This window comes from Python bivittatus, unplaced genomic scaffold (assembly GCF_059951505.1).
Source record: "Python bivittatus isolate LINGU-HERP-01145 unplaced genomic scaffold, Pbiv_v1 ctg000850_np1212, whole genome shotgun sequence".
In the NCBI taxonomy this organism is placed as follows: domain Eukaryota; kingdom Metazoa; phylum Chordata; class Lepidosauria; order Squamata; family Pythonidae; genus Python; species Python bivittatus.
In genome coordinates, this window is record NW_028277112.1 from 44,852,066 (window position 1) to 44,866,032 (window position 13,967).

At 36.0% G+C, this 13,967-nt stretch overlaps 1 protein-coding gene across 11 annotated transcripts in view; it reads right to left on the reverse strand.

The window, feature by feature from the left end:
* PTPRD (protein tyrosine phosphatase receptor type D) overlaps positions 1–13,967 on the reverse strand; it is a 428,647-nt gene that overhangs the window by 271,450 nt on the left and 143,230 nt on the right. For all 11 annotated transcript variants that reach the window (XM_088130360.1, XM_088130356.1, XM_088130355.1 and 8 more), the window contains exon 3: positions 2,594–2,739. In XM_088130360.1, coding sequence (XP_087986486.1) covers positions 2,594–2,739 — 146 coding nt within the window. The remainder of the gene's footprint in view (positions 1–2,593; positions 2,740–13,967) is intronic.

The window sequence follows — 13,967 nt, forward strand, 5'->3', positions numbered from 1 at the left end:
AGTGTCAAAGGGAAGTAAGCATGATGTGTCTTCCATCTGCTGCATTAAGTTTCCTTGATCGACCACTGCATCTATGATCCTCAAGATTGCCCATTTCTTTGTGCTTCTTCAAAAGAGCTTGAACAGCACATCTTGAAAGCCCAGTCTGCTTTGAAATTTTTGCCTGGGAGAGACCTTGCTGATGCAGTAGAACTACCTTGTGTCTTGTTGCTGTGCTCAGTCCTGCCATGGTGTATGACCTGTGACATGAAACTGTCTTCCACAACCTCACCTTAGCAGCACAGTTTGGCTCTTCCTCACCCAGTTTTAAGCCTCCTACACAGCTGTTTCTGTTTCAGTTAATGTTTCAACCTACATATGAAATTGATTATCATTAGCACCTGCTTGGTATAATTGGTTCATCATACACCTGACTCTAATCCTACAAGATCCCTGGTTTTGTGCAAGTGTACAAAATGTGCAAGTGTAAGAATTGATGTTGGTTTGAAGCCAAAGAGTAGTCACACCAAATATTGATTTGATTTAGATTTCTCTTCTGTTCGCTCACTTTGCATTTTGTAAATTGATAAACATAAACAATTACAATATATATTTTTGAAAGCATTCTTACCTTATAGCATTTTTTCACAACTGCCTAGAACTTTTGCACAGTACTGTATATCAATAAACATAAATTAAATTATCTAGGGTTGAAAAAGATCAAGCATTAATGAATAGTTGACAGTTCATCATTTTATAGAAGAAAGAAGTACTTAAGCAAAAAGGCTTAATTAATTTAAGGAGTTGCCAACAGGCACTATGTACAATCTCACGTGTGCTCTAAAGCACACATTTTCTCTTTGACTCCAAAGTGTAGTGCAGCCCCAATAAAGAACAATTACTCATACATATTTTAATTAAATTCTTTTTAATAATTCAAGCGTGATTTAAATGTAGTATTCATAATGTAATCAAAGACTCATGGAATTCAAGAAAACGTGCATCAGGAACTTCCACAGCAATGCTATTCAGGATTAAAAAAAGAGGGAATAGAAAGGAAAATGCATCATTTAAGTGTGGCTCTCTGTCAGTGGCTGTCTATCCATTACTCTGATGTATTATGGGATATAATAAAATGTAGTGTTTGGTTAATTTGCTTATTATAACATCTGCATTCTCACAGTACTTCTGAGTGAGGTTATAATGTAATTACTAGGCCTGGTTTTAGGATTAGAATAATGGCTTCTGCTTTGATTACAGTAGCTATGGAAAAGAGACTTCAACAGACAAAAAATGACAGTCAACACATTTTAATTGACAGTAGGACCTTAAGAAAGATGACTGAGCAGGGCAGGACATTCTTTTTAAGTTGCAAAGATCAGTGAAAGATTAAAATTAAGTCTATTGAGGAAAGACAACTGAGTGTTGGCTTATGGCTGAATAAAACAGAGCTTAGAGCTGCTAATAGCACATTTTTTAGTTTGAGGGAACCTTCCTGGAAAAAACGATCTTGAGGCTAAAGCTGGTGGTCAAGTTAGCATGAAGTTATACTAGTAAAGAGGTAATAAATGCCAGTAGGTTTCTGGAAAAAGTCTGGCTAAGTGGAGATTTAGGCAAAGAAATCTAAAAAGTAAATCAACCTGAAAATCAAGGGCAACCAAAAGGCTAGAGGAAGAGGAATGCTGAATCATATTTGTTCTGTTTGTGTGGGATAAGACTACATTCAGCTTAGTGAAATCTCGTTTCAGGAAAAAATGATTGAGAGATTTCTTAAGGGTTATCAACAGTAGCCTAGCCTATAAAGTCTCAGTAAAGTTGAGATATTCCAAATGATATGCACAATAAATACTCTGGCTACATAACAGAACAAGGCTCATAAGAATTGTGGAGTTTTGTTTTTGTTTAATTGTTGTAAATTTCATTAAAAGCTTGCAGGGACTTCCACAGTCCCAACATTTTTAAACAGGGGCATATATATTGATGTTGGAAGCAAAATAATCAAGAACATGAGTGACACTCTGAATGGAAAGCATGCTATCATAATGTACTGCATACTATTCCTTCAACTCCATCTATTTTCATTTTATTTATCAATGTGCATCTTTTTCCCATCAGGAAACAAAAAGTGGGGCAGTTATTACTAATATTTTGGTTCTATTACTTCTATTATACTTTCATTATACTGATACCATTTGCTGCTTTTTAAAACAAGCCCTCAGAACATGCACATGCCAACCTTATTATTCCCAGTATCATAATTCTAACCCTTTAGCTGGTTTCTACATAGCACCACTAGTGCACATATATTTCTACCATTAATCCACAGAGATGTACATAATAACTAGTTCCTACATGGGAGGAATGTAGAATAGGCAATTTTTTAAAACAAAAATCACAGCACATCTTTGTATGATCAATGGCTATGTCCTTCCAAACAGAACTGAAATCCTTCTTTAAGGAAAAATCCAACCGATAAAAAACATTTTTGTTCTGATAGACTGCTGTGAACATCACTGTTGTTGTTAAAAATGATCACTGTTCAGAAACAATAGGGAATAATCAAGGAATATTAAAGTAAACGGTTTTCAGAGGAACAGAACAATGGACCTAATACCTCAAATCTCTGATTGCTGACTTTTTTGCCCTTCTTGTTCCAGACAATTTTAGGCCTTGGGTCTCCTGTAGCTTGGCAGATGAATGATGCGACTCCTCCAGAGACCCCTGTCTGGTCAACAGGTGTTCTTGCAAACTTTGGTGGTGCTAAAAAAGAAAACAGTAAAACAAATGTAAGCAAGAAATACCCAAAATAATATGTCAGGATTTCAAAAATAATAAACCAAAACCAATAATATTAACCTTCAGAGCAAAGTTTTGAAAGAAAATGCAAGTTGATATAACACAATTAGCTACATTACAATATGCCAGTTCCAGGCAGGATTTAACATATTATACTTATGTTAATATTGCCAGAAATGATTATACATATATAACATGCATGAAATAGAAAATAAAATCTAATTGAAGTTCCTTATTATTTGTACACTCTGCAATTATAAAATGTTAATCAATGTGCTATATTTAAAAATGCCATATAGGATATTTTATCCAAACAAGACAAAAACATAAAGGGCATTGTGTGTGTGTGTGTGTGTGTATGTACGTATGTAAATAAATAAATAAATGAATGAATGAATAAAGCAAGCTACACTCTTATCATTTTTGTGGGTCCACTGGCTTCGTTTGCATTAAATATGCTATGGGAATCAGTCAATTAAATCAGTCAGTAAATTGAACCAGTCAATTAAGCCAGACACTATATGTAAACCCTAATAGATCCAATGCTGTTCAAGAGTATACTGTTAACCAGTAATCAACTAATTCCCCTGTATCATGAACTATTTATTTTCTATTATTTATTTATTTATTATTAAATTTATATATCGCCCATCTCCCCAGATTGTTTAATTGTTGTAAATTTCATTAAAAGCTAGCAGGGACTTCCACAGTCCTAAACATTTTGAGATAATAATAAATTATCTTAATAATTCATTCATAATAATTATCTTTATTATTAATAAATAATTTCATAAAATTACGTATAGATGAAGTGTCCACGATCAAGACCAAGTCTTAGAGAGCTCCCATGAAAATGGGACTTTTCTAGACTCTGCCTCTATGATTGTTTTAATTTTCTACCCCTGCAGCCACAGAAGAGGTGAAAAATGAGTAGAAAAATATGAAGACAAATGTCCCTCCCCACAAATTTGTCTGAAGTGGCATCAATCCAGTTGTGCCACCATAAGATGTGAGGTGGAAAGTGGCAGCCTCTACCAACTTCTTTTGTGGCAACTATGGAGACTAAAAAATTGGTTTCTGGGTAACTGAGTAATTTGAGGAACAGCATCAAAAACAGAAACAGAAAAAATGTATTGTCAGAAAGCTTTAAGAACGAAAGGAAATCCATACCCTATCCCTATCATCCTTCTTAGACCAGATAAATAGATATTTGTTATTCTGTTCAAATATACATTTTTATTACAGTGGTACCTCGGGTCATGAACTTAATTCGTTCCGCAACTCTGGTCGCGACCCGAATTGGTCGCGACCCGAATCAAATTTTCCCATAAGGTTCAATGTAAATACGGTTAATCTGTTCTGACCCCTACGAATTTGGTCGCCAACCGATTTTGGTTGCCAACCGAATCAAATTTTCCCATAAGGTTCAATGTAAATACGGTTAATCCGTTCTGAACCATATGTATTTTTTTTTAAACCACAAAAATATGACACAAAGTACAGTACAGTACACTATGAAGAGAGAGAACGCTAACCTTGCTTGAGGCGTGGAGGACAGGAAGGCGGGTGGGGAGGCAGTTATTGTTTGGAGGGAGAGTCCCCCTCCCTACAGGAAGCCACGACCACGTGTCACGGCAGGGAAAATGGCCACGGATCCTGTTCGTCACCTGATGCGGAGTTCGCGAACGGAAGCAAAATTTTGCGAACGGTGCTGTTTGTGACCCAAATTGGTCGTGAACAGAAGCGTTCGTCACCCGAGGTACCACTGTATTAGCAAGAAAACTTCCATTAACATTTAAAAATTGAAATATGTCAAAGGATCCAGTGATTAGTATGAAAGTTAACTCAACTTGCGTGTTAACCTTGACAATAACTATGTCCAGTGATATTTTACATAAAACGATGCACTGAAACATAGCTGCAACTTGCAGATGTACAGTGGTACCTCGAGTTATGAATGCCTCTGCTTACGAATTTTTCGAGATACGACCAGCTCTGGCCCCAAAAGTTTACCTCGACTTGCGAACTCTGCCTCGAGTTACAAACCGGATCCGTGGCCATTTTCTCTGCTGCCACGCGGTCGTGGCTTCCTGTGGGCGAGATCGCGGTAGCAAGGAGACGTTCGGTGAGGCTTGTGGTGTGTTTTGTGGTGTTTGGAAGGTTTTTGGTGTGCTTGTCAGCATGGCTCCAAAGAAAATGCAAAACAGGCTTGGCAAGAATAAGGCTTTGAAGAAAAAAGTGATGATCGAACTGAAGAAGGACATTATAGAAAAGCACGATTGTGGTATTCGTGTGACTGATCTGGCCTCGGAGTACAAGATGGCAAAGTCGACCATCTCGACTATTTTGAAGAATAAAGATGCCATCAGAAGAGCTGCTGTGGCAAGAGGAGTAACGATCTTAACGAGGAAGAGGACACAAGTGCTGGAAGAGGTGCATATGTTTCAGAACTGTTTAACCGTATGTATTTACATTGAACGTTATGGGGGAAATTTGCCTCGTGGTGCGACCAAATTCGGAGGGCGGATTAGTTGTATTTACATTGAACCTTATGGGGAAATTTGCCTCGTGGTGCGATCAAATTCGAAGGCGGAACGGATTAACCGTATTTACATTGAACCTTATGGGAAAATTTACCTCGAGTTGCGACCAACTCGAGTCACGGAACGGATTAAGTTTGTAACTAGAGGTATTACTGTATATGCTGAGAAATTATTGAGAACAGTTGCTGCAGCCTGCTCTTGCACACTGGTTCACCTTCAGAAATTCAATATATTTGGAAAGCAGATTACAGATACTATAGTGGAATAGGACCTCAAGGTCATTGCAAGGTCCCAGTTTGTAGTTTTTAAAATTTACTGGGTAAGCTTCCTTAGGATCCAGTCCTTGAGAAAGTCCTACTGAGATCTATAGGTCTTACATATGAGTAAATACCTATGGGATAACTGAGACCTACTTAGGGCTTCTTAAAAATGCACTGCAAAGAAACTTCTGGAGAGTCAGTGCTTTATTTGGTTAAAAATATGAACAGGAAAGAATTCTGAAATTGCGCTGAATAGAATTAGTCAACAATAAATTACTAGAACTGTGTTATTACCAATTTTGCACTAGAAACAAAAGAACAGAAAAAAGTCTTGTTCGATGTTGTAAATATCCTCAGTCAGGAGAGCAAACTATTTAAATCATTTTAGAAGCAAGAAAGTGTTAATTCCAGAAATTAAAATTTTATAGCAAAGCTTTGCTGACATAATTACCCAACTTAGAAATCACCTCTCCAGAAATATTTGGGAACTTGACTTGCTTCATGAACCATTTCTATCTATCAAAAACAGAAATACATGTGTAGCAAAGACTACAATTAACAAATTAATATTTTCTGTTTCCTAAAGACTTATCTACCTAGGCTCAAAAATTCACAGAGATGGTAACTGTAGCCAAGAAATAAAGAGACTATTGGAGAAAGTTGACAGATCTAAACAACATATTAACGTGCGAAGGCATCACGGTGACAGCAAAGGTGAATACTATCAAGGCCATAGTTTTCCCTGTTGTAACATATGGCTGTGAAAGAAGGACCATCAGACGGTCTAAATGAAGAAAAACAGATGCCTTTGAATTGTGTGGCTGGAGAAGAATAAGCTGGACTGCAAGGAGAACAAATAATTCAATACTGCTTAAAATAAAACCAGACTGTTCACTGGAAACACTAATAATGAAGCTAGAGCTATTTTTGAGACATAACATGAAGGCAAGAGTTATTTGTGAAAAACCTGACCTGAAAAAATGAAAGACAATAAAAAAGAGGTCAATAGAAGAAAAGGTGGCTAGATACTATCATGAGCTTATAAGAACTGAAAGAAGCAGCTACTAAAAAACAATCCTCATGTCTGTCCTTGGGTCATGAGTTGGAAGTGACTGGATGACTGACCACCACCACCAACAAAGAACTTCAGCATCAGTGAGAATATAGAAAACAATGTGTTATCAAGTTACATCTATATTGTATCTGCAACACTTATCAAAAAGGGACATGTTAACAAAAGGTAGAGCCATACACAGATTGATTTTGTGTTAGAACTGTTCACAACTTCACAATCTTTTTGTTATTAAAACTTACACTGATTGATCTAGTATTAGGCAAGGATCTAGTCAATGGACAACATAATTGCTGGATGTTTTCTACTACATGCTGAGGATGAAAGAGGGAGGTATAGGAATTGGGTCTACCACAATTTCTGTGAAAGCAAATTTTCACATGGTCATAAGGAAACAGTCTGATATCAGAACAGGCCATTACCAAAACAGGAGATCCTTACCACCCCAAAAGAGGTTCTATAACAGTCTGTTATATCACATGACCAGAAGAAAAAGGTGCAAGAATTTGAATCTTGATTTTACTATAAATAGGGTTTGGACCTGATACATCACAGCCAAAGGAATTATTTTGTAATGACTTCATTAGTTTTTCTACAGTAAACCATTTAAGAAGCTCTTATATCCTTGAATGCTTGTTTATCTGCTTCTAGTCCAGGTTGCCAAGGGAAGCCTGAAAGTTCAAATCAATAAAATAGGGTCCATTTATGATTCAGTATGGAGCAAAAATCCCAGTCCCTTTACTATGTTGAGTTCCCACTTCTTGGGGACAGAAATGCCAAATTCCTGCCTAATGATTTTACCCAGTGCCTCAACTGCTATATCCAAACGTTGGGGAGAAAAGCAGGAGAAATAAAGCAGAAAACAAGAGCATAAACAAACACAACATTTCTAGGGGAAAGAAAAAAACTTTCCATATGCCTGACCCAATTGTAAAACTGTACCTTGCAATACTTCATTTTATGACAGATCAAGATAATGTAAATTATATATTCATGATTTAGCCAATGGGGCTTTTCCTGGGAAAATACACTATTGCTAAAGAAGTTGCAGATAAGTTCTATGTTCCTGGTGCCCATATATTTTGAAATTGAATCTGAGCATTGTATACCCCTAGCAGCTAACTCATACACTTCAACTATAAATATAGCAAGAACAAGCTACCTGAAAAATTAGTTCATCAATGTTCTATGCCAGGTCTAAAACTTTGTATACTCAATCCATTTTAGAAGGTCTACCAAATGCAAACTCTTAATTAACAATTAATGGCTTTACACTTACAAATACATTCAATTTTTTTGTGTGGAATTCATAATTAATTTGAACATTTAATTTTCAAAACTGATAAGGAAATCAAGATTAATGAAGCACTTTTCTGTTGATTAACATAAGTACTAGGCCAATATGAGATCTAGCAAACATTTTTTTTCTTTAAAATACCAAAGTGTGTTAAGCATAGTTCATTAAAAAGAGTTTTCAATCAGTGTGGGAAAATTCTGTAACTACATTTATTTATTTATTTAATTTATTTTCAGACTTGTATGCCGCCCATCTCCCCCAACGGGTGACTCTGGGCAGCTCACAATAATAAAAAAGAAGAAAAAACACAGGTCTCTCCAGACATAGATACAATCTATAAATAATTAAAAAACATATATTAAAAATGCCCTAAAACTTCTATTTTCTACATATTCTACCAACAGAGACAGAATTTGATTCCAGTAAATTAATTAGACAGCATATCTCCATGAATTGACCAGGCTGAATAGCCAGCTGGTTGAGATAACAAATGAACAAAGTTCAGTAAAAATGACAAAGAGAATCCCTGTTTGTAGAGTTAAACTTAAATTTAAATCAATGCCGATTTGTAGATTACATAATATGCAACACTAATTCTGAATGGATGACAAACATCTTTCTAAATATACACATAAAGGTAGATTAGTATTACCTGCATGTCATAGTTGTAATGATAGTGGCTATTATTTCATTCAGAAAAAGTAGAGTTAATTAGGGATTTCCTGGCTTATACTAATGGCTAGATTACACCACTTTTTGGGCTAATAGAGAAAAACTCACAGAATGTTTGATTTAGACAAATACATTAATTCCCATGGAGTAAACAGATTTCAGATTATACGCATGGGGAGACTAAATTGCTCGATATCTTTTAACATCTCAAGATACAGTATTTAAAGCTAGGTATGCTTAGGTACTTACCCTAAAGTGAGTCACTATTCCTATGAGAGTTTATATTAGCATTCAGACTAGAATTTAAATATGATTTAAATAAATGTGAATTTTTTCCATCAAAATTCCTGTTAGTTAAAATATTAAAAGACTTATTGGGAAAAGAACAATGATCCATCCACAGAAGGAGCTTTTGACAGCTGTCCTACTTCAGATTCATGACCTAATCCATTCAGAAGGGCTTCTAATCATTATGGAATTATTTTTAGGGAACTTGGGGATTAGTGGGAGGAAGGAAATCAGCGTGCAACTGCCTTCTTTTGCAAGCATCAATCTTATATACTTATCTTTCATGGAACATTTTCTTTCAGTATGTTAACAACAATATTTTTGCAAAACAAGCAATGCAAGGTGATAGATATGAGAATGAGAATTCATCTTTGGAAGCATTATTATCGTATTTGTGAATTATTATTTCTGACAACTTTCCTACTTCTATTGCAGAAGCACCTTAGGAAAGTATCACTACAAATAAATACTACCATATTATTACCACATATTCATCAAAATTACAGTATTTTCCATGCACATTTGAACAGACATTCTATTTACATTTTAATGTTAATCAAATGGTAAGACCATAATGGATGATGTGCAACAGCAATTTATTTATTAGAATCTTTCTGAATTCTTTTTAGATGAACAAAATCATAAAACATGCAGGTGTGAGAAGTGCACATTATGCTTCTATATTAAGCGATTTCTGCAGAACTTCTTGGCTTTGGCAGTGTCATCTCCAGCAGCTACAATTACACTGCAGAAGAAGAAGGGCTGAGCTTCATGGACTGTTGCATTTGTTTATGTCAAATCATTCTCTTCCGAATACAGAAATGACATTCATTATGTTCATCCATCTACACCAGTATTTTCAACCTCGGCAGCTTTAAGATGGCCAGACTTGTGGGAGTTGAAGTCCATGCATCTTATTTCTGCTGAGGGTGAGAAACACTGATCTACACATACTGTCAGCACATCCAAGGCAGGGAAATAAGCAACATAGCAGTCATTGGGAACTTGTGGCCTGCCCTGTTTCTAAATTACAATCCCTAACTTCCTTTACAATTACCAAGGAGATGCCGGAGCTTTTTCTCTAAATTGAAAAGTTTTAGCTGGAGAAGATTTCATAAAAATATTCAAAGCTAGAAATTGAGCTATGAGCTGAAAGTGAGCTGTAGTAAAATAATATTCTACTAAGTGATTTACCGCTATTTTTTCCCCATCCTTCTGGATGTTGCCCTGAATCTGTTTGTAGATTCTAGGCCCTCTGGGCTATAGACTGTCAACTCTGTTCTTTGTACATAAATAAATCAATAAGCTAATAATAAATAATTGTGGGTAGGTGCCTATAGAATTACAGATAAGTATTAGGAATTACATCAACTTTTTTATATTTCATCTAAGAGTTAGTCTTACTAGGCATATACAGTACCTTTAGTAGATTTGGTTGCCCTTCGTTTCTTTTAAAAATAATTTTCATAGCAGAGTCATTTATAGCATTCACTGCTAATTTACTCATTAATCATAATTTATCACATCAGTTATGCTGATCATCATTATAAGCAATTACTGCTCCTTAATTCTAACCTGTGCTTACAATGTACCTGCAAATTGGCTTGTGCAAGAAGTTAATTAGCTTTTATTTCTAAAAGGGCAAGCAAGTGAGGAATGATTTCACAAAATCTTTCAAACTCCTAAACAAAGCCTTCTCCAGAATTTTGCTGAGGGTATGAACTGTCAGTCACCAAGTCTTACACATCGTTATGCATAATAATACACATATGATGGCATTAATGATAACTCCATTCAGAAACCATCTAACCTTCATCCTCAACCCAAGGTTTGCTGTGCAAGTAGAGAAATGCTTAGCATAAATGCAGAATTTGTCACCAGACATAACAACAGATTTTAAGGATTTTTTTTTTAAATTACTAACCACAGCCTCAGAATTATTTTGTTTACCTGCATATATATTTATAGTGTATTCTTAAATACGTATTTAGTACATGACTGGTCAGAATAATTAATAGATTTTCATTTCCTCTTATTAACCACAATTGTACTATTATTCTAATCAGTTCACATGTATGAATTGTTACTCACTCACTCAGATTAGTCTTTGTTCTTGTGAATATATTTATTTATTTATTTAGGATTGCTTGTCATTTTATTAAAATATCTACTTATTTGGATTTTAACTTTGTCAAACAACAAAGGTCTGGGCATATTACTGATTAAAAAAATAATTAAAATTTTTCATAATGTGAATGAGTAAGTCCATTAATGTGATGGAATGGCCTTATGAAGGCCATGGTCAGGGAGATAAGCATGTTCTTAGCCCCCAACAGGAGCATGGGAAGTTCAAGAAGATGAGGCTGGCACCTCCCTAAGGAATTCACGTGTTGAGGCTGGCTGGCTTGGGAACTTGGGTTCAGTCTGGTGAGATTCTGTCTTGAGGTGGAAGCTAATAAGCGGAACAGAATTGTATTTGCATTGTCTCTTCGAGTTCTTTGGGCTGAACTTGACAATTACTTTCAAAGCAAGTATATTTCATTTATTCCCATGTGAGGAATGATCATATCCAAATATTTCAAAATTAAACTGTGCAGATTTAGCAAACTCACATTCATAGGTATGAATGAGATTTCTTTGGGAAAAAAGAAATCAAACCCTATAGGGATTTTTGTAAAACAAGCTCTGGAGATAGACTATGACACTGTTTCTACAGAAACAATTAAGGTTGCAAAGAAAATTTTCTATTCTTTCTTACCTTTTTTTTGCACACACCAAAATATTCTTACACAAAATGTTCCACCCTGTTGTACTGAGCCTCTTCCTACAGTTTCAATAAAGTGAGCCAAACTTTATTAAAACATGCTGTTTGTTTTAATATTTAGAAAAGTGTCTCATTACACAGATAATAATGATGCAGTATATTGAAAATTATATTCAATGATAAATAGTATGCTAATCAATTAACTAAATGTAGGAACAATGTGTTATATTTCCCAAATTACTAAATTATATTTGAATAACTAGCCATAATAAGTAACTGTGGACTCTGCAATTGCCATAGCCACACATTTCATTGGTGATGATTACATTCTTTTAGAGATACAATGGAACCTCGAGTTACGAATTTAATCCGTTCCGTGACTCTGGTTGCAACTCGAATTGGTCGCAACACGAGGCACATTTTACCATAAGGTTCAATGTAATTACTGTTAATCTGTTCCGGCGTCCGCGGACCACGTGTCAGGGGCGGAAAAACAGCCGTGGACCACGTGTCAGGGGCAGAAAAATGGCCGCAGACCACGCAGCAGGGCGGAAAAACGGCCGCGGACCACGTGGAACGGGCAGAAAATGGCCGTGGACCACGTGGAATGGGCAGAAAATGGCCATGGACCATGTGGCACGGGTGGAAAAATGGCCGCAGACCACGTGGAATGGGCAGAAAATGGCCATGGACCATGTGGCACGGGTGGAAAAATGGCCGCAGACCACGTGGAATGGGCGGAAAATGGCCACGGACCACGTGGCACGGGCAGAAAAATGGCCACGGACCACGTGGAACAGGCAGAGAATGGCCGTGGATCCGGTTCGTAAGTCGAGGCGAGTTCGCAAGTCGAGGTAAATTTTTGGGGCCGGAGCTGGTCGTATCTCAAAAAATTTGTAAGTAGGGGCGTTCGTAACTAGAGGTACCACTGTATGTTACTAAGACTTCAGGTCAAAGAAAAATTCCAAATCAAGCCAAACAACAGTATTTTCTGTCCAGATATTAATTTACAATATATATTGCTTAACTGAACAACAAAATATTGTTCACACATACTGTACATAAAGTTGTAGAAAAGCTTTACATTAATTCTATTTACCAGTATTTTCATAATGTATAGGAAATGTAACAAAGGATTAATGTATAGGAAATGTAACAAAGTTTATTTTTCATGGTACAAAAGTTGTTCACGGCAAGATGAGAATAATTTAAAATGATTTGTTGATCACTAATTAGAATATGCAATGCAGAGATTCCAGCCCAGCTGTAATGCCATTACCACAAAGTTATAACAACAGAGAAGATGAACATGAATAAAATGTTTTAGGATATTTATTTCTCTGCAAGGGCTAAATCAACATATTTTCTCCGAAACTGTGAGCCTCTTTACAGACACTCTGAAGCAATGTTAGAGGAGAACATATTCTGATCAGTGAATAGATGTCCCAGAATGGAAAGAATGTATTTATGCAGTTAATGTATTTGTTGAAAAACAGTTATTTGTGACTCCATGTATGATATTCTCCTCAAAGAATTACTAGTCCTATAGGACTAAGGAGACAAAGACAATAGGCTAGATGAAGAACCTTCATAGTCTGGGACCATGATCTGATGATAATATAAGTTAGTATTGCTGATATGATTTATAGCCCTAAGTATGTGAATAAATGAGTAATATAGAATTTTGTTAATCAGACTGCCATGCTGGGTTATAAATGTGTGCATGAAATTATAATATAAATATACATTGTAGTACAGTGGTTTCAAACTTGTAAGTGTTGCATGAGGACTAAGTTATTAGCCAAAGGGTGAACATTACAGTTTTTTCACTTCTTGTGAGTTCAAAATGAAGAAAATGAAGACTATCACAAAGCAGAACTATTTGTGAACAAGATCTGGGAAATGGCAATTTTACTTCAGCCATTTAGCTGTCAGTATTTTGCATTGCCTAGTACACCAATATTTAGTTTCATTACTGAATTGATACATAGTATTTTACCAGATCATATCTATATCATCTAGGAAACACAAATACAGGTTTTCTATTTCTTCTCTTACCTTGTTGAACAAAGTGATCTTTCATTTGGTCTTTTTGTTATTCATTTTTTTCTTCCTTCTTTCCTTGCCTAGCAGAAATCTTGCTATTTCCTGTTTTTCACATTGTTTGTCCAGCAAAGAGACCTTGCTGGCAGGATAGTCAGTCCTCACTGTCCCCATTTTTGGTTGCCTCTTCTTTCTGCCAGTCACCCCCAACCTCCTAGCCTGTCTCCCCTAGCTAAGTCATACCTCTCTTCTA